Here is a 20,205-nt window from a genome sequence, read left to right as displayed (position 1 = left end):
TAATTTATAAAATACATTTATATTTTATTTGTGTTCAAATATGATAATAGGAGCTCGGTGGCGCAGCGGTAAACGCGCTCGGTCTGCGATTGTTGAAGTTAAGCAACTTTCGCAAAGGCCGGTCATGGGATGGGTGACCACAAAAAAAATGTTTTAATCTCGAGCTCCTCCGTGCTTCGGAAGGCACGTTAAGCCGTTGGTCCCGGCTGCATTAGCAGTCGTTAATAACCACCAATCCGCATTGGGCCCGCGTGGTGATTTAAGGCCCGATCTCCCTATCCATCCATAGGGAAGGCCCGTGCCCCAGCAGTGGGGACGTTAATGGGCTGGTAATGATGATGTATCGAACAAGTACCTAACAATTTTTTTATTGCACTAAATAAAAGAACGGACTTGCTACTTCGTAGAGAAAAATATTTCTATGTTTACTACATGTATTCGAAAGATCATTCCGCTCCGCATTCGAGTGAAAATTAACTATGCTCAAACATGAATCATTCAAATGCGAGAAGCAGGAAGGTAGTAAATAAAACAGTACAGCCAATGGTGTTCACTTTATTTAATTTCATAAATCCAAATTACTTATTCAAGTACATCTCACAGATCTGACCGCGACTAGAGCCGTTAGGCTAGACTATTCATACACAAATCCAGGGCCGGAATACAACTTAAGATATTGAGCCCTCAGTGCTCCCCACTTGTCCGGCCAAGTAGTTAATGCCAATGAGGGACTTTTCAGGCTGAGTCCCTTAAAATAGATATAGATGACGCTGTACAGACCTGGCTTCGTTTAACCTCCTAATTTCACTGACAGACTTATCATCTTTTATATTTTTTTATGGGTATAAATGATGACCCTTGTTATTACTCCCAAACACAACACATCTTCCGTCAATTATTATTCTGATCAAAATAAAGAGAAGCAAATGTAGGTAGCAACTAATTCTATACCATATTAGATCCAAGCAATAATATTTTTTATAATGCTTCTGTCGTTAGATTATGTACTCGAGCAATGAAAAAAATAGGTACCACGTTAAATCTGTACAACACCATCTTTGTTTTTGGGGGACTTAGCCTGGAATGTCCCTCATTGCGGCAAATACAAGTCACGTCAAAAATTAAACAAATTAATACTATATTAAGGCTGTGTTTCCACCAAACTGCACTGACCGTGGCTAGGTAAATGAGAATTGGGTAGTTTCCTAGATCAAAGATAAATTATGAAATTCTGATTACTAAATAAAGACAGATCTAAAAGTGCCAAAAGCTTTTCCTTTTTTCTATTTACCTTTTTATTTTTTGTTGCGATTTCCGAAAATTAAGTCGTGTACTAGGTTCAAGATAAATGATGAAATTCTGATTACTAAATAAAGACACTTCCAAAACTAAAAAATAAAATGTTTTTTTTTTTCTATTTAATTTATTTATGAATTTTAAACAAGAATAACGTAATAAGTCGTTTTTCTATGACGTCACTGGTTGCTTTTTCATAGTAATTTCGTGTTTTGACGTTTAGTAAAAAGCAACTGATTTCACTGGTTGGAAACTACCGTATTCTATTGGATCTTTACAAACACATCTTCGTATACGTTTGGTATAACGCAGCGCAACAAATTATCGCAAAATCACAAACTGTCTTTTTTTAAAATATCGCAAAATCACAACAACGTGGATGATTCCGTAAAATATACGTATATTTAGTGGAATGTACATAAACGGAATATACTGGGTGTTAGTGACATCGTAACGAATACTGAGGGGGTTGATTCAGACCATGATTCTGAGTTAAAGTCAAGTGGAATTTTCCCTCGCAAAATTCATGATTTTTTTTAATTTTTTATAAATATTTTCAATTCTATACTTTTGCGATGGAAAATTCCACTTGATATTAACTCAGAATAATCAGATGAATCATCCCTCTCAGTATTCGTTACGATGACACTTACACCCCGTACAAGTACATACGGTAGCCATATAAGTAGGTATGGGTGTTAGTGACACCGTAACGAATACTGAGGGGGATGGTTCAGACCATGATTCTGAGTTGATATCAAGTGGAATTTCGTGTCAAAAAATTCATGAAAATTTTTCTTTTCTTTTTAATTATTTTCCAATCCATACTTTTGCGACGGAAATTTCTACTTGATATCAACACAGAATCATGGCCTGAACCACCCCTCAAAGTTTTCGTTACGATGTCACTAACACCCTGTATACATATTCGGCGATACTGTGAAAAGCGTACCTATGTAAACGAATACAATTTTCATATGGCTCAATGAATTCGGTAGGTACGGTCACTAGTACTAATATGCACACTTTGATACCATGTCACATTAACTTTTTTGACAAATTGAACTGTAAGTCTCATTAAATGTCAAATAAGTTAGTGCGACAGGGTTCTAAAGTAGGTACTGGGTAATGCTCATGACTGTACAGATATTATCGACAACTTAATTATAAGAACTAGTTACAAATGATCAAAAAGATAAATATTAAATATCTCGACGAAGAAAGACAAACTTACTTTTAATAAACACAATAAAAAGCTTTTTTAAATTCTGTCTGTTAATAGTTAACTAGTAAAATCGTGAACATTTTTTGTAGGTACCTATACCTACCAACCATGCCCAAATCACTATATTGAGGGTGTGAAATAAATGCCAATAAACCGAATAAAATAGTGAATAACAAATTGTAGGTAACATTCTTTTTAAATACATAAATAAAAAGGAAACAAGATGAAAATTTCATATACTTAGTTGAGCTGTAACTGTGAAAACTAGGTGGAAAAGTAATGAAAAATAGGTAGATCTTTAAAACATTTCGGTATTTTTGACTATAATTAATTGGTGAAACAAAACTCTTTTTTATTTATTCAAATTACTTTATTGTATATTTGTAGACGGCCTCTGTGGTCCGGTGGTTGAGCGTTTCCGGGTTCAAATCCCGGTGGAGACATGCCACAAAAATATTTTCGTGGTTAAGACATTACAGTTTGATCAGCTGATTGTCTGAAAGCAATACGATCTATGCTTCGGAGGGCACGTTAAGCCGTGGATCCCGGTTACTACTTACTGTACGTAAGTAGTCGTTACATGAGCCATGTCAGGGGCCTTTCGCGACTCAATAGTAACCCTGACACCAGGGTTGATGAGGTTGGTAATTCACCTAACAACCCACACGATAGAAGTTGTATATTTCAATTACGAGAAGCGTACATTATGGTACTACACGTGTCCAACTTCCAAGTGGTCCCAATGCGGTTCCAAGTGGTAACTAGATTGGAATCGTCGTGTTGTAATAAATAGATTCGAGACAATAGTTAGTAAACTCGGCCCTGACGATATACTACCCGAAATAGAATTCTTCTACCACGTGTGAAAACAATAATAAAAAAGGGTTTTTCTTAACCAGTTAACAAAACTTAGTTATGAAAGTGCACGGAAGGGATTCAGTTGGGACACCGACACTGTACTACGTCAGGAACAGGAGAAATTTCAATAAAATAAAGGTACAACGTTTAAGACAACAGGCCTGAGAGTGCCCAGTTGGGCGCGAACCTCGTCTGAGAGGAAAAATATTTGAAGGAATTAATTTGATGATTGTAATACAGACATAAACTAACGAACACGAAAAATACGTCTGGAAGTTGTGTTCTGATTACGTCCTACCTACTCATTTAGGAATGCATGAGTTAATCTTCTTCTATCGTGTGGGTTGTGAGGTGGATTACCAACCCCACCAACCCTGCTGTCAGGGTTATTACCGCGCGATGTAGTTCTCCAGTAAAAGTAACGCTTTTCAAGGCGTTTTGTCAGAGCTTCTACACGTGCAGCCTGTGGGCTGACTGTACGCGACGGGCATACGGCGATCTGCGCGTCCAATACAACAACGCGTTCAGGGTCCTGATGGGACTGCCGCTGCGTTGTAGTGCGTCGGGAATGTTCGCGGAAGCGCATATTGACGGCTTTGCAGCCATTATTAGAAAGCGATGCGCTTCCTTTCTAGCGAGGACGCGCGACAGCCCTAACGGCATCCTGAGGGCGTTGGTGGACCGGTGGGACTCGTCTTTTCTTAAGGTGTGGATAGGCCGCCATACCGCATAGAACCACTTTGTTTTTATTTATTGATTTTTAAGTTGTTTATTTTGTAATTTGAATTAGATTTTTAATATTTTAATTGTATGTATTCTTTGTGGTATCTTTTTTTAATGTATGGATTTTTAAATCTGAAATAAACGATATTATTATTATTATTATTATTACTGAGCCGCCATAGGCCCCTGACATGACTCATGTAACGACTACGTACTTACATCAGTAAGTAATAACTGTGACCAACGGCCTTCTGAAGCACGGATCATCTTACTTTTACCTGACTACTGACTAAACTTTTTTTAAATTCCCCGGCTCGCGTTTGACCGCAATCTCACCGAGGGTGGATCACGCTTACCTAGCAAATGCCTATTCACTCTAGCCTTGAAGACTCCCAGGCGGCAGACAGTTCCAGTCCTTTGTCGTTCGCATCAAAAAGGAAGAGGCAAAACGTTGAGTGCGGATTGGTGATATATCCACAACATAAGGATAAAATACCTCTCTAATTGTCTGATTGTTGAAATTTTAGTTCTGTGCAATAAAGTGTATTTGATTGATTGATTGTTTGATTGACCTCCCGACGTCTAGTTGTCCGTAGATGGAATGGAGTGGGTGGGATTAACTCGTGAAGTTTCTGTGCACACCACTAACTAAATAATCTATATACAGCCCCTGTGGTGTAGTGGTTAGAAGGCCTGGCTCACGATCTGAGGTCCGGGTTCGATTCCGGATGGGGACATTGTCGAAATCACATTGTGTCGTCCTTTGTTCGGTATGGACTTTGCAAGGGTGAATCACCTGATTGTGCAAAAAATTACGATGATTACGTACTTCGGAGGGCGCCTTAAGCAGTTGGTTCCAGCTATTAGCCGTAAAACACCTCCATCAACGCGCAGTGGAGCAGCGTGGTGGAGTACGCTCTATACTCCCTCCAGTTGATTGAGTGGAGGCCTGTTCCCAGTAGTTTATGTTATGGTCTATAAATTGTACGCGATATTTTGCTGTTAAACCAAGAATAAGTAATTTTAGCGCGTATAATTGATTTTGATAATAAACCTAGTGTTTATTTTTATTAGAGATGTGCCGACTAGTCGGGAAAGGCTAGTCTGTCACTAGTCGGCAAAATGGCCGACAACATGTCTGCTTCAAAACTCAGAAAATGCTTGAAATAAGAACACAGCTAATTTTAATTTAAATAATATTTGCAAGAATCGCAATAATCAACACGAAAGTATAAGAATTATACCTATTTCGCATTAAATAGTCGTTATTGTATGTTACAAACATCAGTCAATAACACGTGCACTGTGTATGAACCGCATATGAGGCAATAAAGAAACTCATACGTGCATGTCCCATATCGTGTCTGACTTTGCTAACTGACGTATCTGTATTTTTTTGCTAGTGATTTGTGTCGTATTGACAATTGCAAAAGGTGCAAATCAGTTTCGGCAAAAATTGCAAATACTTCAGTTCAGGGCGTCAGCGACGATATGTGGGACAGTAAAGAAAATCGGAAAATCCAACGGGAGGCCTTTCAGATTGTTTTTTTTTTTTAGTGTATCTATGTACATAAATTCCAATGTGTTTATGAAAAAATACAATTGCGTGTGTGGCCGATATCTAATTTTCAGTTGAACGTGTTATGTAGCCACATGCTTTATAATTTCATGTGCATTATCAAGTTCAGAAACAGCATTCTTCCAGACCAGTCGGTTTTCCCAGCCAGCCGGTTAGTCGGCAAAACCATAGTGGGCACATCTCTAATTTGTATGGTAAAAAATCAGAGTCTTTTTTTCAGATATGACCGGCCATTCGTATTCAAATACGTTTATTTTTTCTTAAAAATAAAAGTAATAAAAATTTCGGTGATCCCAAAGATATATAATAGTGAGAAAGATTTTTCAACTATTCGGCTGCGTTGTGAAATGCACAACGATTAAGGTCACCAACGACCATTAATTACATTAGATAGATTAGAAATAGTATATTTACTCGAAAACTCAGACTCTGTGCAGTCTATAAACTCCCAAAAAAAAAACAAATAAATAAAAGTAAGTAATATTTAAAAAAACAAAGCATTAACACTAGCACTGGTTCGACCCGTACTTATAAAATAAAATTATAAAAATCTTAAAATGCTGTTAAGTAACAAAAAGGACATACATGTAAATAGTAAGAATCCAAATATAAGCTCTTGTTCTTTATAAAATAATGTTTTCTGTTTTATCTACCACCATGAGACACAATAAACATGATTGATTTGCGTGAATATCAAATAGCGACATAAAAACGTATCTTTTGCTTCGGCATTTCAAAACCTCCGCAGTAGAAATAGTGAATTCTTGAGATACAATTGCATAGCAATTCTCCCGGGAGATCAATTGACAATTTCAACTTATCATCGAAATCTAGCGACATAAAAATAACAATAATTTTCTTTCCCATGCCAACCACGTCTAACCGCGCAGCAAAAAATATGTTTAAAGTATAAAAATATGATTTTTGAAAATAGTTTTAAATTTACTTTTTTTATAATATTTTGTCAGGCAATCGACAGACAATCACATACAAAAGTGGGGTAGAAAAGCTAAGTTTACATAGCAGAGCGAGGATAGGATAAATTACCATGCGCGGGCGCCTTATGACGGCCTAGCATCGGTCTGTAGTTCTGTACACAAATTCGGTTTGACTTTCAGCGATTGCTGCGTTTACCCTAAACACCCCACTCAACCATACAAGTCGACTTGTTCCCAAAGTTATAAATTATTGTTGAGTGAAACAAACTATTCGGAAACAAATATCTACAATTTGAAATTACGAAATAAAAGTTCACAACCACTAACTGCACTGGTGGACAAAAACTTGGAATCAAGGTTTATTAAAATTATTATTTGTCATATTGCGTTCTTTTATTTTTGACTCTGGATACTTTTCCTTTCTCCTTATGGCATAATTAAACAGTTACTAAAAAACTAGAATTTGATTCATTGTTTTTGCCCACCAGTGTATTTTAAAAAATAATCACTTAAATAAAAGTAAAAGAAAAATATTTTTCGATAGTTTTAGGCCAGCTAAAACAAATCCAATTTTTTATGTAAGTATTAGATTTTTCCTTTTAATATATTCGAAATTTCCTAATTTATATTAATTTTCTAAAACACTATAGGAGATTTCGACGAGATTATAATTATTTATGAACTAGGGCCAATCGCCAGAAATGTAAACGTAATATTACATTTTATTTAAAACAAACTTCGATACCAGCGAAAACTTTTCTGAACCGTTATAAAAAAAATAAGTAGAGCTTAAAAATAAAATGTCTTAACTTTACTTAACCCTGTTGCAAAATATACTAATCAAATCAAGTATGAAAATAATAAATTGCGGTTTTTTCCAGACACATGTTCATTATCTCTCTTTTTAATGTATAAAACATAATATATTACTAACAATATCGACTTTTTATCAAAGCGGTAGAATTCGAGTGCAAAATAGACATCACGTATTGAGAAGGTAAGTATTCGCTAAGATTGGCCTAAGTTAAAACACACACACGCACACACTAAAGTGATACCGGAACGTCATTAGACTGGGTAAGGTACAACCCTACTATATCGAATACACGTTAAACATCTAAGGAAAGGATCGTTCCGGATAAAATGCTTAAAATTGACAGACACTTAACATGTAACGGTATCTATCCTGTTGCATCACCATCACTGCATTGATTCGAGAAAAAGTATGCTTACCTTAATACACTTCAACTATCTCACCTATGTGTACCCTATATTCCTGCGCGCAATCACCTGCCGCTCAGATCCAATAAGATAAATACCACCTTATATATCTTAAATATAATTAAACTTTGATCTAAAACATTTATTCTCTACAGTAAATCCTGCTGTATTTCCCAATCGATTTGCTGCATAGCAAGCCAGGGGTTGACCCTTGAGTTCTCAACATTAAACACATACACACGATGCCACTAAAAGTGTCCGTTTTCCATGCTACGGCCGTGCTGAAGACTCGACAAAACCGCCAAGTACATTACACGTACGAAACATGGCGAGGTCTGCCTGTCCGAAGTACGACTAGCATCCCGAATGGTCAATTTTAACAGCGAAGCGGCTTATTTTTGTATTTTTTTAAATATATTTTTTCACATTTAACATGCATAATAGAGTGGGAAATCACGGGAATGGTTTCGACACTGATCCGTCAACATTGGTCTGGGGATACCGCTAAGGGTGTCGTAAAATTAAAATGAGATCGTTATATACAGAGATCCTTCCCTTTTTAATCTCCCATCGCAGGCATGGAGCATCACTCTCCAAGTTTGACTTATGCATAAATCTAATTCTGTCTGTGTGAATTCTTACACAAGATGGTACATAATTTCGATCCCTACTGTCTATGTCACACGTGGGTCTCTCTAAGGCCCTAAAGACTAAAGACATCATTCAATTTACTACGAATAATATATAATTTACATTTTAATAAGAATCTAAGTTACACAAAGCTGCCGCGCCATCTGAGAGTGGTAATAATAAACGAATCTCAACTTCGAGACTGCCTTAAAAATCATGCCAATGTGACAGTTCTTATATAAAAACATGGACTTGAGCATGGTCTAGCGGGCAGTCTCAGCTAAGATTAGTTTATTACTTCCACCCTAAATGTGATGTGAATGCGATGGCTCAAGATAAAAAAGTAAAACTATAAAATCTGGTCTTCAGCCGGCCAAACGAGTAAAAGTAAGGGTTTTGAACTAAACTTGAGCTTCAGATATCTACAAAGCATAGAAGTTGCGTAGTGAAACAAGATGGCGCGGCCTTCGCAGCTCTTCCCGCTGTTCCCTGTAGACATATTTTATACCCACCAGCTTTAGACTTGAGCGACATCGGGTATATAGTTGTCATTGTAGGCTTTCTCTATCTGTGTGTCGAGGACGTCGATGTTGCCGTTCTTTTCGACGACCGTCTCTTTGAGGACGACGGTGTCAATGTTATTGTTGTCTCCCTCACACTCGCAGGTGCCGTCGTCGACGGACACCGTCACGTTCTGAGCCTCGTCAGGCTTATTCTCCACGAAGTTTACCACCACCTGATGGACAAATGAAACTCGTATTTTTGGGTAGTGGTAATTAAGCTAATTGGACAATGCTCGAAAACTTAAAATGAAAATTTTAAAGTAAGTCCTTTATTTGTTTTTAAAATATGAATTGGAACGAAAAGCATTTGTAATGAAACAAGTAGTGAACGTCATTTTTTGTGCCACTCAATACAAAATAGTCATTCTTTCTTACGCAGATGCAGCCTTACACCGTGCGTGCAAGCGAGAAAAACAATCCGCGCGCGCTCCTTACGGACCGAAGTGGGTACCCAAATCGGCGTTTCTAGAATTTGTTTGTCCTTCGGGGATACAGGCGTGATGATATGTTATGTGTTATGTTAACGGCATTCGTGGTTCAGTGGTTGAGCGTTCTGCTCACGATCCGGAGGTTCCTTGATCAAATCCCGGTGGGGACAAATCACTTTTGTGATCCCTAGTTTGGTTAGGACATTGCAGGCTGATCACCTGATTGTCCAGAAGTAAAATGATCCGTGCTTCGGAAGGCACGTTAAGCCGTTGGTCCCCGTTACTACTTACTGATGTAAGTACGTAGTCGTTACTTGAGTTACGTCAGGGTATGGCGGCTCAATAATAACCCAGGGTTGTATGTGTATGTGTGGGTGTGTGCGTTCGTGCGTGTGTGTCGGTTTGTGTTTACCTGAGCAGGCTCCGGCTTCTTCTTGTTGCGGCGGCGGTGTGAGGCCTCCGCAAGAGCCTGCAGGCAGAGAGGGCCCTTCACACCGTCGGAGGACGACGACGTCTGCCGATTGTAGTACTTGAGGCCCTTACGGACGCCGCAACGGCACGCTTTCAGTGCTTTCTCGCGTCTGTGGAAAATTGCGCCTTTTAAAATAAGGGCCGGTTACGCTGTGCTAGTGATTAACGCCGGATACTTTACGGTCAAATTCAAAAATATCTTTATTCAGTAGGTAACATAGTTACACTTTAAGTCGACATTTTTTACATAAGGAACATCTCATCCGGCTAAAACTACTGTAGCTTCCCAGTACCTGGGTAGGTGCATGCACTGGCAATGATCATAAATTCATGCGTAGTATCATGATACTACGGTGGTACCGGAGTTGTAACAATGAGTTACAATGAGGTAGTAGTGAGAATCTTAAGTGCAGTTTTCTTAAATACAGTTGACCCATTACAGACGTCGATATGATTCACCGTCTAGGTGTGTTAGGGTTTGTGCTTGAGAGTCAGTATTGAAGGTGTTCGCTCTTATGGGCGGAAGGGTTGTTCAGTTAAGAAAATTGATTGTGTCTAGGTGTGTTAGGGTCTGTGCTTGAATGTCAATATTGAGGCTGCTCGCTCCTACAGGCAAAAAGGTATTTTTAGTTTATGAAAATTGATTGTGTCTTTTAAGAGGCAGAATGGTATCAATATCAAGACCAAATTTGATATATAAAAAAATATGACTCACTCGGCAAGAGCGCGTTCCTTCTGCTCGAGCTGTAAGCGCACGGCACACACCTCCATGTAGAGTTCGTTGGCCCGCGTCAGCTGTTGTTCGTAAACTTGACGCACGTCACGCGCGTGCTTCAGTTCTTCGCGACGCTGACTGTTAGTCTCCGACTGAGGCTGCTCGCTCCTACGGGCGAAAGGGATTTATTAGTCCAGAAATTTGTGTCTAGGTGTGTTAGGGTCTGTGCTTGAGTATCATTATTGAAGCCGCTAGCTCTTATGTGCGGAAGGGTTTTTTCAGTTAAGAAAATTGATTGTGTCTAGGTGTGTTAGGGTCTGTGCTTGAGTATCATTATTTTAAGTTAAGGAAATTGATTGTGCTTGGTGTTTACGGTTTGTACTTGAGAGTCAGTGTTGAAGGTGCTCGCTCTTATGTGCGGAAGGGTTGTTCAGTTAAGGAAATTGATTGTGTCTAAGTGTGTTAGGGTCTGTCTGTATTGAGCTGCTCATGCCTAAAAGGAGGTGGATAAGTATTTTTAGTTAAAAAGAAACGATTGTCCCGCCGGCTCCGCAGAACAGTGTGGTGGAGTATGCTCCATATCCCTTCCGGTTGATTGAGGGGACGCTTGTGCCCAGTGGGACGTGTAGTCTATTCATGTTTTTCTTCTTCTATCTTGTGGGTTGTGAAGTGGATTACCAACATCAGCAACCATGGTACCAAAGGCCCCTGTCATGGCGGCATAGCAACTACGTACTTACATCAATAAGTAAAAGGGATCAACGACTTAATGTTAATGTTTAAGTTACGTAAAGAAAAAAAAACTGAGGGGTTAAATAGTCACATCGAAGCAATTCATCAATTTTACATTTGCGCATATAAAAGTAAGTGCGCAATGCAAACAAATGTCAAATAGCAAATTGCTTTCTTAGAGACCCCCCACACTAGCGTCTTTCGAGCGTCGTCGTCGTGCCAGCGTCCGCGGAACGTCCACGCGACGTCGACGCCGCGGCGACGCGACGCCAGCGCTGGCCGGCGGCCGAACGCCCAGCGTGCGCTGCGCTAGCGTCGCGTAACCGCGGCTCCTGTCGCGTACAATCAGTGTGAAAATGGATTCCGACGAAGAAACACTGCTGTTGTGTTGATATTACTGATCCAAAAATTACGCAAACGAAAAAGGAAACATCGTCGTCAACATTGGGAACATCCTCTGTGTAGTGCTAGAGTTCAGGAAAGCGATTATTTCGTATTGTATTGTCAACATATAAAAAATAATAAAAAACACTTTTATGATTATTTACGGATGCCAAAACGAATATTTGACGAACTATTACAATTGATACAGAACGATATAAAATATCAAGATACCCATTTGAGGATTTCTGCGTCACCTGAAGAAAGGCTTATTATTACATTGAGGTAAGTAAAAACGCAATCTTTAAATCACGAAAAAGAATTGTTTTTATTTAGAAAACTTACAAGAAACTAAATCACAGATTGATTAATAGAATTACAAATCAAAATACAAATCAAATCAAATAGAATTACAAATCAAATCAATTGCGTTGTGCATTGTACTTGTTCGCAAAAAACGTTGAACTGACGCCGCGGCTACGCGACGCCAGCGCCGCGCACGCTCGGCGTTCGGCAGCCGGCCAGCGCTGGCGTCGCGTCGCCGCGGCGTCGACGTCGCGTGGACGTTCCGCGGACGCTGGCACGACGACGACGCTCGAAAGACGCTAGTGTGGGGGGTCTCTTAGACGAATTGCTTCGATGTGGCCATTTTAGCCCCCCTTATCAGACAGTGATGAGAGTGGAAGATGCGAAAGTGGTGTGTCAAGATCGTAATAAATGTTATTCCGTGGTCTTTCGCCTACCCCCAACGGGTTATAGGCGCGATCTTATATACGTTTAAAAACTGTTTCTCGAAGCGAAACCTTTACATTTATTTACGCATGCTTTGGAAATAAATTAAAACATTATTTAGTTCATAAAGCCCATTATGACTTAACAGAGTTTCTCAATAATATAAAATTTGGATGACGACAATATAGCGATGTAATTTGTATATTGTTATGATTTTATTGTGATGTAATATTGAAATATTGTAAAGTAATCTATATAATGTGTACCTACTCATCGAAATATTTGTTGACGTGTAATGTTTATTATGAATAAAGAATTCAATTGAATTGAATTTTTATGTCACCCGTAACAGAATTTCTGGGTCACAGACGTATACTTGCATAGTGCAGGCCTTCAATCAATCATGTCGAAGGGGTATTGATTAATCCACTTATCGAGTACCATAGCATAGAGCCGTGCTAACCCAGTTGGTAGAACGTTTGCCTCTCACTTTGAGGTCGCAGGTTCGAATCCAGCACAGGCCTAAACCAATGATTGTCGAATTTGTTTTCAAATTCATGTTTGGGCCATGATTATCACGTGCTCAGCCATGAAGGAAACCATCGTGAGGAAACCCACATTCCCGGAAAATGTATTTTCGGAGGTACGTGAGAAGGTCAGACAGGCAGTCGCTTCTGTAAAAAACCGGACCTGTCAAATCGCAGGTTAGGTAAGCGGACCCTGTGAGAAACGGGATAATACTAGGGGGATGATGGGTACGATATCATACCTGACATAGAATTTGTCCATGCCGTCCTGCACCTCCTTGCGCCACGTGGTCTGCGTGGCGCTGAAGCAATCAGCCTTGATGGAGCTCAACTCCTCACCAGCTATCTCCAGGTGCGCCGCGATGATTTTGAACGGCGGCCTGATTCAAAACGTCAAATCAGATTCGGCAGCAATAAGCTAGTTCCCAACTAGCCAAATCAGTTACTTTTGTACAGGGTATAGTAAATGGACCGATCGTCGTGGAGAGCCTTGGGGGAGGCCTATGCCCAGCAGTGGGCGTCGCGTCGTACGGATGATGATGATAGTAAATAGAGACAAATCTACAATAAATCACTTCTAAAAAATGAATAGGGTAGTTTCCAAGTAGTAAATCCAGTTACTTTTTACTAAACGTCAAAACACAAAATTACTATGGAATTTTTATGAAAATGCACACTGTGACGTCACAGACAAACATGATAAAATGTCGGACTTATTATTACGTTTTCGTTGATTGAAAAAGTAAAATCGAAAAAATAAAAAGTTTTTCGCCAGTTTTAGATCTGCGGGGTCAAAATGGCCACATCGAAGCAATTCATCTAAGAAAGCAACATTGCAATTTGACATTTGGCCATTTGAACCCCCGTCTTCATTTAGTAATCAAACATACTTTATCTTTGACCTAGGATACTAACCATTACTTATCTAAGTAGATAAGAAAACTTAACCTTAAACTAATGCCATCCTTTACTTACAATAAGTGCAAGAAAGTGATAGAGCTTATTTTAGTCCCGTCAAATTAAGTCGATGGGTCGGCACTAATAACCATTAACAATATAAACATCAAGAAACCAGTCACTTCATGTTTTTTTTTTTTTTTTTAATTTACATGGGTACTTGTCAGCGTTGCCAGTTTTTTTTTTTTGCCAGGTCGGGTTTTTGGAACTTTTTGAGTGAAAAAAGCGGGATTCTTTCGTTGAAAGCGGGACATAAAAAAAATATAAACATTCTTTGAATATTTATCTTTTAATTTGGGTTCAAATTACGTTTACGTGACAATAGATAGCAAAAATATCCATAGAAAATTTATTTTAATAAAAATATGATATTTTTAATCAGATTTACCCTATCGTTAAATAGTTGAGTCTTATTCGTCTTCTGAATAAAAAAACGGAAATCAAAATCAAAATTTCCATTCCACACTTGTCTGTGCCATCCACCCGCGCTTTCTCAGTACGTTACACGCACGGTCGAGTTATTCCCAAAAAGCGGGACTGAGCCTGTCCCGCGCGGGACATTAAATTTTGATTTAAAAATCGGGACGTCTGGCAACGCTGGTACTTGCATTGTAACATAAACACACTTTACCAGTGCTTTGCAGTATCCATCAAGTTCTATTCGTACTATAGTTATGCTAAACGAAGTTATTAATAACGTTATAAGTTTGTATTAATAATAATTGTATAATAGTTTCCTTAGCATAAGAAAACCGTAAACACAAAATGAACTAATTAAAACGCCTACAGTTTAGATAAGTAGCAATTTATGCAACTTCGACCTTTGCTCTTTACAGCAAGGAAGGCGTTTTATTCGAACTCGAATGACTTTAAATAAATAAATATATAAGACACGTTATATAAGACGAGTTAACCACTGACATACTTACTACAAACAAATCGACTCACTCTCGCAGCTTTTCCTAAAAGAGCGTCAAAACCGTCTTGTAAATACGTATACATTAAGTTATGTAGATAGTATAAGTTCGTTCCATCAAATTAAGATATTAAAGCTGTTCAAATAAAGTGCAATATTATTTTTCCAGTGTCGTTACACGCTGTCACTTGTGACAAAATGCGCCGCGGACACTTTTTTACAGAGACTGTTTGTCTATTTGTTACCAGCGACCCGCCCCGGCTTCGCTCGGGTGCAATAAAAAATGATTTTATTTACGACATCACATTAAAAACCTCAAAAATAACAGTATTTCTCCACTATTTAATGGATGTTATTATACATATAAACCTTCCTCTTGAATCACTCTATCTATTAAAAAAAACCGCATCAAAATCCGTTGCGGAGTTTTAAAGATTTAAGCGTACATAGGGATATAGGGATATCTCCCTATCCATCCATAGGGAAGGCCCGTGCCCCAGCAGTGGGGACGTTAATGGGCTGGTGATGATGATTATGAGGGATATAGGGACAGAAAAAGCGACTTTGTTTTATACTATGTAGTGATACGAGGTCAATGGAGTTAACGAAAAATCAGGAACTGACCGGTTGCGCGGCACCCGGTTCCAGCACTGGTTGAGCAGCAGCTGCAGGCTGTCTGGGCACGTGGTCGGGATGGGCAGAGAGATCGTGTCCGTGCCCACGCCCCACATGATCGCGTGCGTCTCCAAGTTCTTGTACGGTATCTCCTGTTACAATGGTGTTCATCATTACCCCTTGAAGTCGTAGATTAATTAACTAGTATAATTAAAACACATCTTCGCTAGAATTCCTCTTACAATCTACTTTGGATTCAGTTAAACACTCTATTTCCAACTTTAAATAAGTCTGTTGCCAATCATGTTAAAAAAGCGTGTAAATGTAAAAATTGACTGCGCCATGATGCTCTTTATCTATGTAAACGTGACATATCGGTATTCTGTCTATGTAGATAAACGTTGTATGTCTATTTCTCGAAACCCGCGCTGATTGTCACTTGTACGCTGTAGAGAGGCTGGTTCCAAATACCTCACATTACCTGGGTAAGAAGTTCCCACAGCACGACTCCGTAGGACCAGACGTCGACGCGTTCACTGCAGGGCTCGTGGCGGATCACTTCAGGAGCCATCCAGGCGACGGTGCCAGTGAAGCTCATGATGGCACTCACGTCGTTCCACTCGCGACTGGTACCAAAGTCGCTCACCTTCACCACCAAATTGTCAGCGATCAGGATGCTAAAGAATGTACATCAAGTTAGAACTAACTCTACGTTTATGCCAGGATCAACTCGTCTCTGGCGCGTTGAAAGTTACAGATGTCTACAAAATCAGAGGACCACGAACAAAGTGAAAAATAAACCCACAAATCAAATTTATTTAAAGTCTTATACTAGGTAGATCTACATTCAAAAATATCTCTCGAAATTAACATCGAAATAATTCACAGCTCATAAGAGTTACGAAAGCAAACACTTACTTGGGGCTTTTCAGATCTCTATGTATGATCTTGTGTTGGTGCAAGTAGGTCATCCCGTAGGCAACCTCCTTGGCCCACTTAAGGATCTGCTTTGGGGCGAAGCACGCTCCACTATGCAGGAACTCGAAAAGGGGCCCGTACTGGCAGTACTCCATAACGACGCAGTAGCACGGCGGCTGTGAACAAACTCCGCGGAAACGGACTGCGGAGATGGGTATATTTGAGGCTACGAACCGGGAGATACTGCGGATGGCCGCGTTGTCGTGTTGTGGTCGTGGCGGCGTTTATTCTGAGATTCTTGCGAACCCTTATTCTGAGAGCCAGTGTTCCACAGACCTTCGTTAACTTATAAAAGCTAAAACTTTGTCTGTGCTAGTTACCAACCCAGGCAGCAACGATTAGCATGATGAATATAAAGTTTGGATCACGATGGCTTTGGTCTTTGGTCATGGTTTGGTTGATCAGCGAAAAAGATATACGACACCAAACCACCTTGGCATTTATTTCATATTTATAGAAAATGGAAAACGCCACCACTTCCACGTAGCTTCTAAAGATGACCCCATACACTTCAGGGCATCACACTCGATTCGGCCTACAACCTACCTATATTCTCATGATTAAGCTTCCGCAGATGCTTGATGTTTGTTTCGCTCTTGTCCCGGAGTTTCTTCACTGCGACCATTTCACCGCGAAGGTTTCCGCCGAAGACCACGCCCTGCGCCCCCGACCCCAGGTACACGAGGTCCGTAATCGATTCAAACGGGACCTCCCAGTCACCGTCTGTTCAAAAAGTATCATACTTAAGGTAAATCCTTAAAAATTGATTTCAATGATCCCTCTATGCAGTATTGTATGTGGGTTATCTATGTATTTATAAACATGACTGTGTACGAGTTATTTCCAATACTTCATAAGAAAATGGGATAAGAACAATCCTTTTGGAAAACAAAACTCGGTTAACTCTATGAGCCAATGCGTAAAGAATAAAAAAAATGTCAACATTCCATAATAAAATTCAAATCAAATTATTAGAGAATCTATTTATTTAATTTAGGACAAAAGTATCCGGAGTAGCTTCGTGTTGTCTTGTTGTGTAGTAGCTAGGAGTTCTGCCCACCCCCATAGGGATATAGGAATCTATATTCTAAGTATAAACTATCTTGATATCATACCACTAGTTATTAAAAACCACATTATATTTTTGTTACAAGTAATGCAAAAGTATGTTATGTACCTATGTAATTTTCCTAAATTTTTCATTATTAAATTATGTGTTGTAAATGATAATTGATTACCCTTTGATAAAATAAATCAATCTGACATAGCTTACAATATTGTTACACTGATGGCTATCAACAACAATAACAACAAATATTATTAATAATTGGATAGTTTCCTAGGTCAAAGATAAGTTATGAAATTCAGATCTCTAAATAAAGACAGATGTAAAGGTGAATTTCAATAAAGTAAAATGTAATAATAAGTGCAACATTTTGTCATGTTTTTCTATGACGTCACAGGTTGCTTTTTCACACAAATTCCATAGTAATTTTGTTTAGTAAAAGGTGGAAACTACCTACCCTATTCTATTGCTTATTAAGAAATACTTACACCAGTGTAACAATTTAATTCTACATGTTGTGCATGATAATGATAAATAAACACTCCATTTTCCTTAACTGGCTAACAACATTGCATTATATTAGTCATTATGGACTCTGGGTTTGTTATAAAACACTTATGTTATCCAACAACTAATCAAAGACAACTTGCAACCACTGTTCAAACGAAGCCCTAAGATGCATTTGATGAACAAACAATTCCTAAAAACATATATCTTATATACTAATTTAATATACCTAAACAGATGGTAAATATTCCCATAACACAAAACAAAAGAGGGTAAGATTTTTTTAGAGTGAACAACATTAATTTATACTAATCTGAAATAATACAAAGCTGTTAAAAACAATATTTCCTTAGCATGAAAGGCATTCCATACCTTAAAAAATAAGCAATTATTTATCTCAAAAAGTTGTTTTACTGTCGTAATTTTTTCACAATTCAATTTTCAATGTCAAATCAGACTCTTCACAAACTGTACATTTAGGTGTTTAAGCCTTCACTTCTCTGGATCTCTTGAATCAAGGTATTGAGCATCAATGTTTTGTCTGGGAGACCTGGGGTCATGAAAACGTAAACCCACCCAAAACAAGGATTTGGTCCTAGAAAATAAATGACCTACTACAATTTTTAAAAGACTCTTTATTCATGAGTAAAAGAGTGTATTTAGACATAAGTTTTTTTGTTTCAGGCATGAAGGAGGTGAGAGCACAATCTAACTGTTTTAAGTATTCCCTTATCCCTCAGGAGATTATGAAGATAAGGGTGTAGAAATCGTTTTAACCAAAATTGGTTTTAAACTGATACATCCTCAGAAAGGCATGATGGTCATCGGAAGATTAGACACTATAACCTTGACCCAGTGTTTTGTTTTAAATGGTTAATATCAGAGTCAAATATCCGGCGCATTTCGAATAATATCCAAAATCATTCATTGTAAAATTGAAAATATACTTATTTTGTTTGCAAATCAATACATTAAGATTATTTAATCCCTTGTGTTAAGTCACATTATGATTTGGCCAAAGTCGGCAGAAAGTAAACACGTCGATTTAATACGAAGATTTAAACGGGGGTCCGAACACTTATATAGAACTGTTTTATACCCTTCTGGGAAAAAACGATTCTATTTCTACGAATAAAGCGAATAGGTACTCGTAACGCAGCTAGCGACCTTGAATGCAGCCTGGGGAATACACGCATAATACTGTCTAACATAACAACACAATGTAACTAACGTAAGTAACAACAAAAATTACCTTTCGCAGGCTTCAAATCAGCTCGGCTAAACAGCGAAAACACTGTAGAGAAACAGTCCATCACTCCCGCAGTCCAAAATAAACTTTTCTTATCCTGGTCCAAGGTTTCTGGGCTAGGGCCTTGGATCTGAAGGGCGTCCTTGAACGCGTTAGCGGCATCGTCCTCCGGAGCATTTAAATCCATTTTTGCAGCAATATTCACGACACTAACCCAAAATGTATCTACAGCCTGTGCATTTAACACGAGAATTAATTTGAACAAAGCATCAAAACAATTTTCGACAAGAGGTGCACAAAAATACGCAGCACGTTGCAAAGCAAGCAACCCGCGACGATGCAAACAACTTAATGAGGGGTTGTATGTGATTGTGAGGGAGGGTGGGATAGGGATGAGCCTGAGGGAAGGACGACGAGGGAAACGCGGTTGAACTCTAGTCCGGAGCAATACTATGTTACCAGATAACTGTCTATAAAACAAATCAAAACCCAATAGAACTGCAATAATTTATTATATGTATAACAATCATTGATATATTATTATAATACGTTACTATAGATTATAGTGCTCAAATACAGATTTTAAAAATGAATTGCCTAATGATATTTTAATATTAGTATCCATACTAAGTAGTTGGTACTTAGTATTTGCAGAAAGTTTGATAAACTCTATTTGGTGTTGCTATTGTTAATTATTGTATTATTTAAAGCTAGCTATTCACTGCGCAATATTATGATCAAGACTTTTGAGAAATATGAAAATAAGGCAGTTATCCCACTAAAAGAAGTAGAACTAAACTTCACGAGTTAGGGGAGCAGCAACAAGCGAGTGTGTAGTTCCGATAGTTTTGTCGCTGAGCCTATAAGTGAGTGCGCGAGTGCGATGGGCGATTATTCA

General features: G+C 38.6%; 1 protein-coding gene across 1 annotated transcript; it reads right to left on the bottom strand.

Annotated features, from left to right (window-relative positions):
* Positions 1-544: 544 nt before the first annotated feature.
* On the bottom strand, positions 545-19,764 carry LOC126380097 (mitogen-activated protein kinase kinase kinase 12). Its single transcript, XM_050029321.1, has 9 exons — positions 19,311-19,764; positions 17,032-17,208; positions 16,426-16,627; positions 15,989-16,184; positions 15,517-15,659; positions 13,262-13,399; positions 10,648-10,815; positions 9,874-10,042; positions 545-9,206 (listed from the first exon to the last, which is right to left on the bottom strand). The coding sequence occupies exons 1-9, from the start codon at positions 19,492-19,494 to the stop codon at positions 8,988-8,990; spliced, it is 1,596 nt and encodes a 531-aa protein (XP_049885278.1). The 5' UTR covers positions 19,495-19,764; the 3' UTR covers positions 545-8,987.
* Between the last annotated feature and the right edge of the window lie 441 nt (positions 19,765-20,205).

Source organism: Pectinophora gossypiella, chromosome Z (assembly GCF_024362695.1).
Source record: "Pectinophora gossypiella chromosome Z, ilPecGoss1.1, whole genome shotgun sequence".
NCBI classification, from domain to species: Eukaryota; Metazoa; Arthropoda; class Insecta; order Lepidoptera; family Gelechiidae; genus Pectinophora; species Pectinophora gossypiella.
Note: the sequence above shows the minus strand (reverse complement) of the source record. Positions and strands in the feature narration are given on the sequence as shown.

Excerpts from the sequence above, each read along its gene's own strand:
- LOC126380097 (XM_050029321.1), bottom strand. The coding sequence starts at position 19,494 with ATGGATTTAAATGCTCCGGAGGACGATGCCGCTAACGCGTTCAAGGAC. Across the intron at positions 15,660-15,988 it reads TGTGGGAACTTCTTACCCAG|GAGATACCGTACAAGAACTT; the intron begins GTAATGTGAGGT and ends CCATTGTAACAG. Across the intron at positions 13,400-15,516 it reads AACCGGGTGCCGCGCAACCG|GCCGCCGTTCAAAATCATCG; the intron begins GTCAGTTCCTGA and ends GTTTTGAATCAG.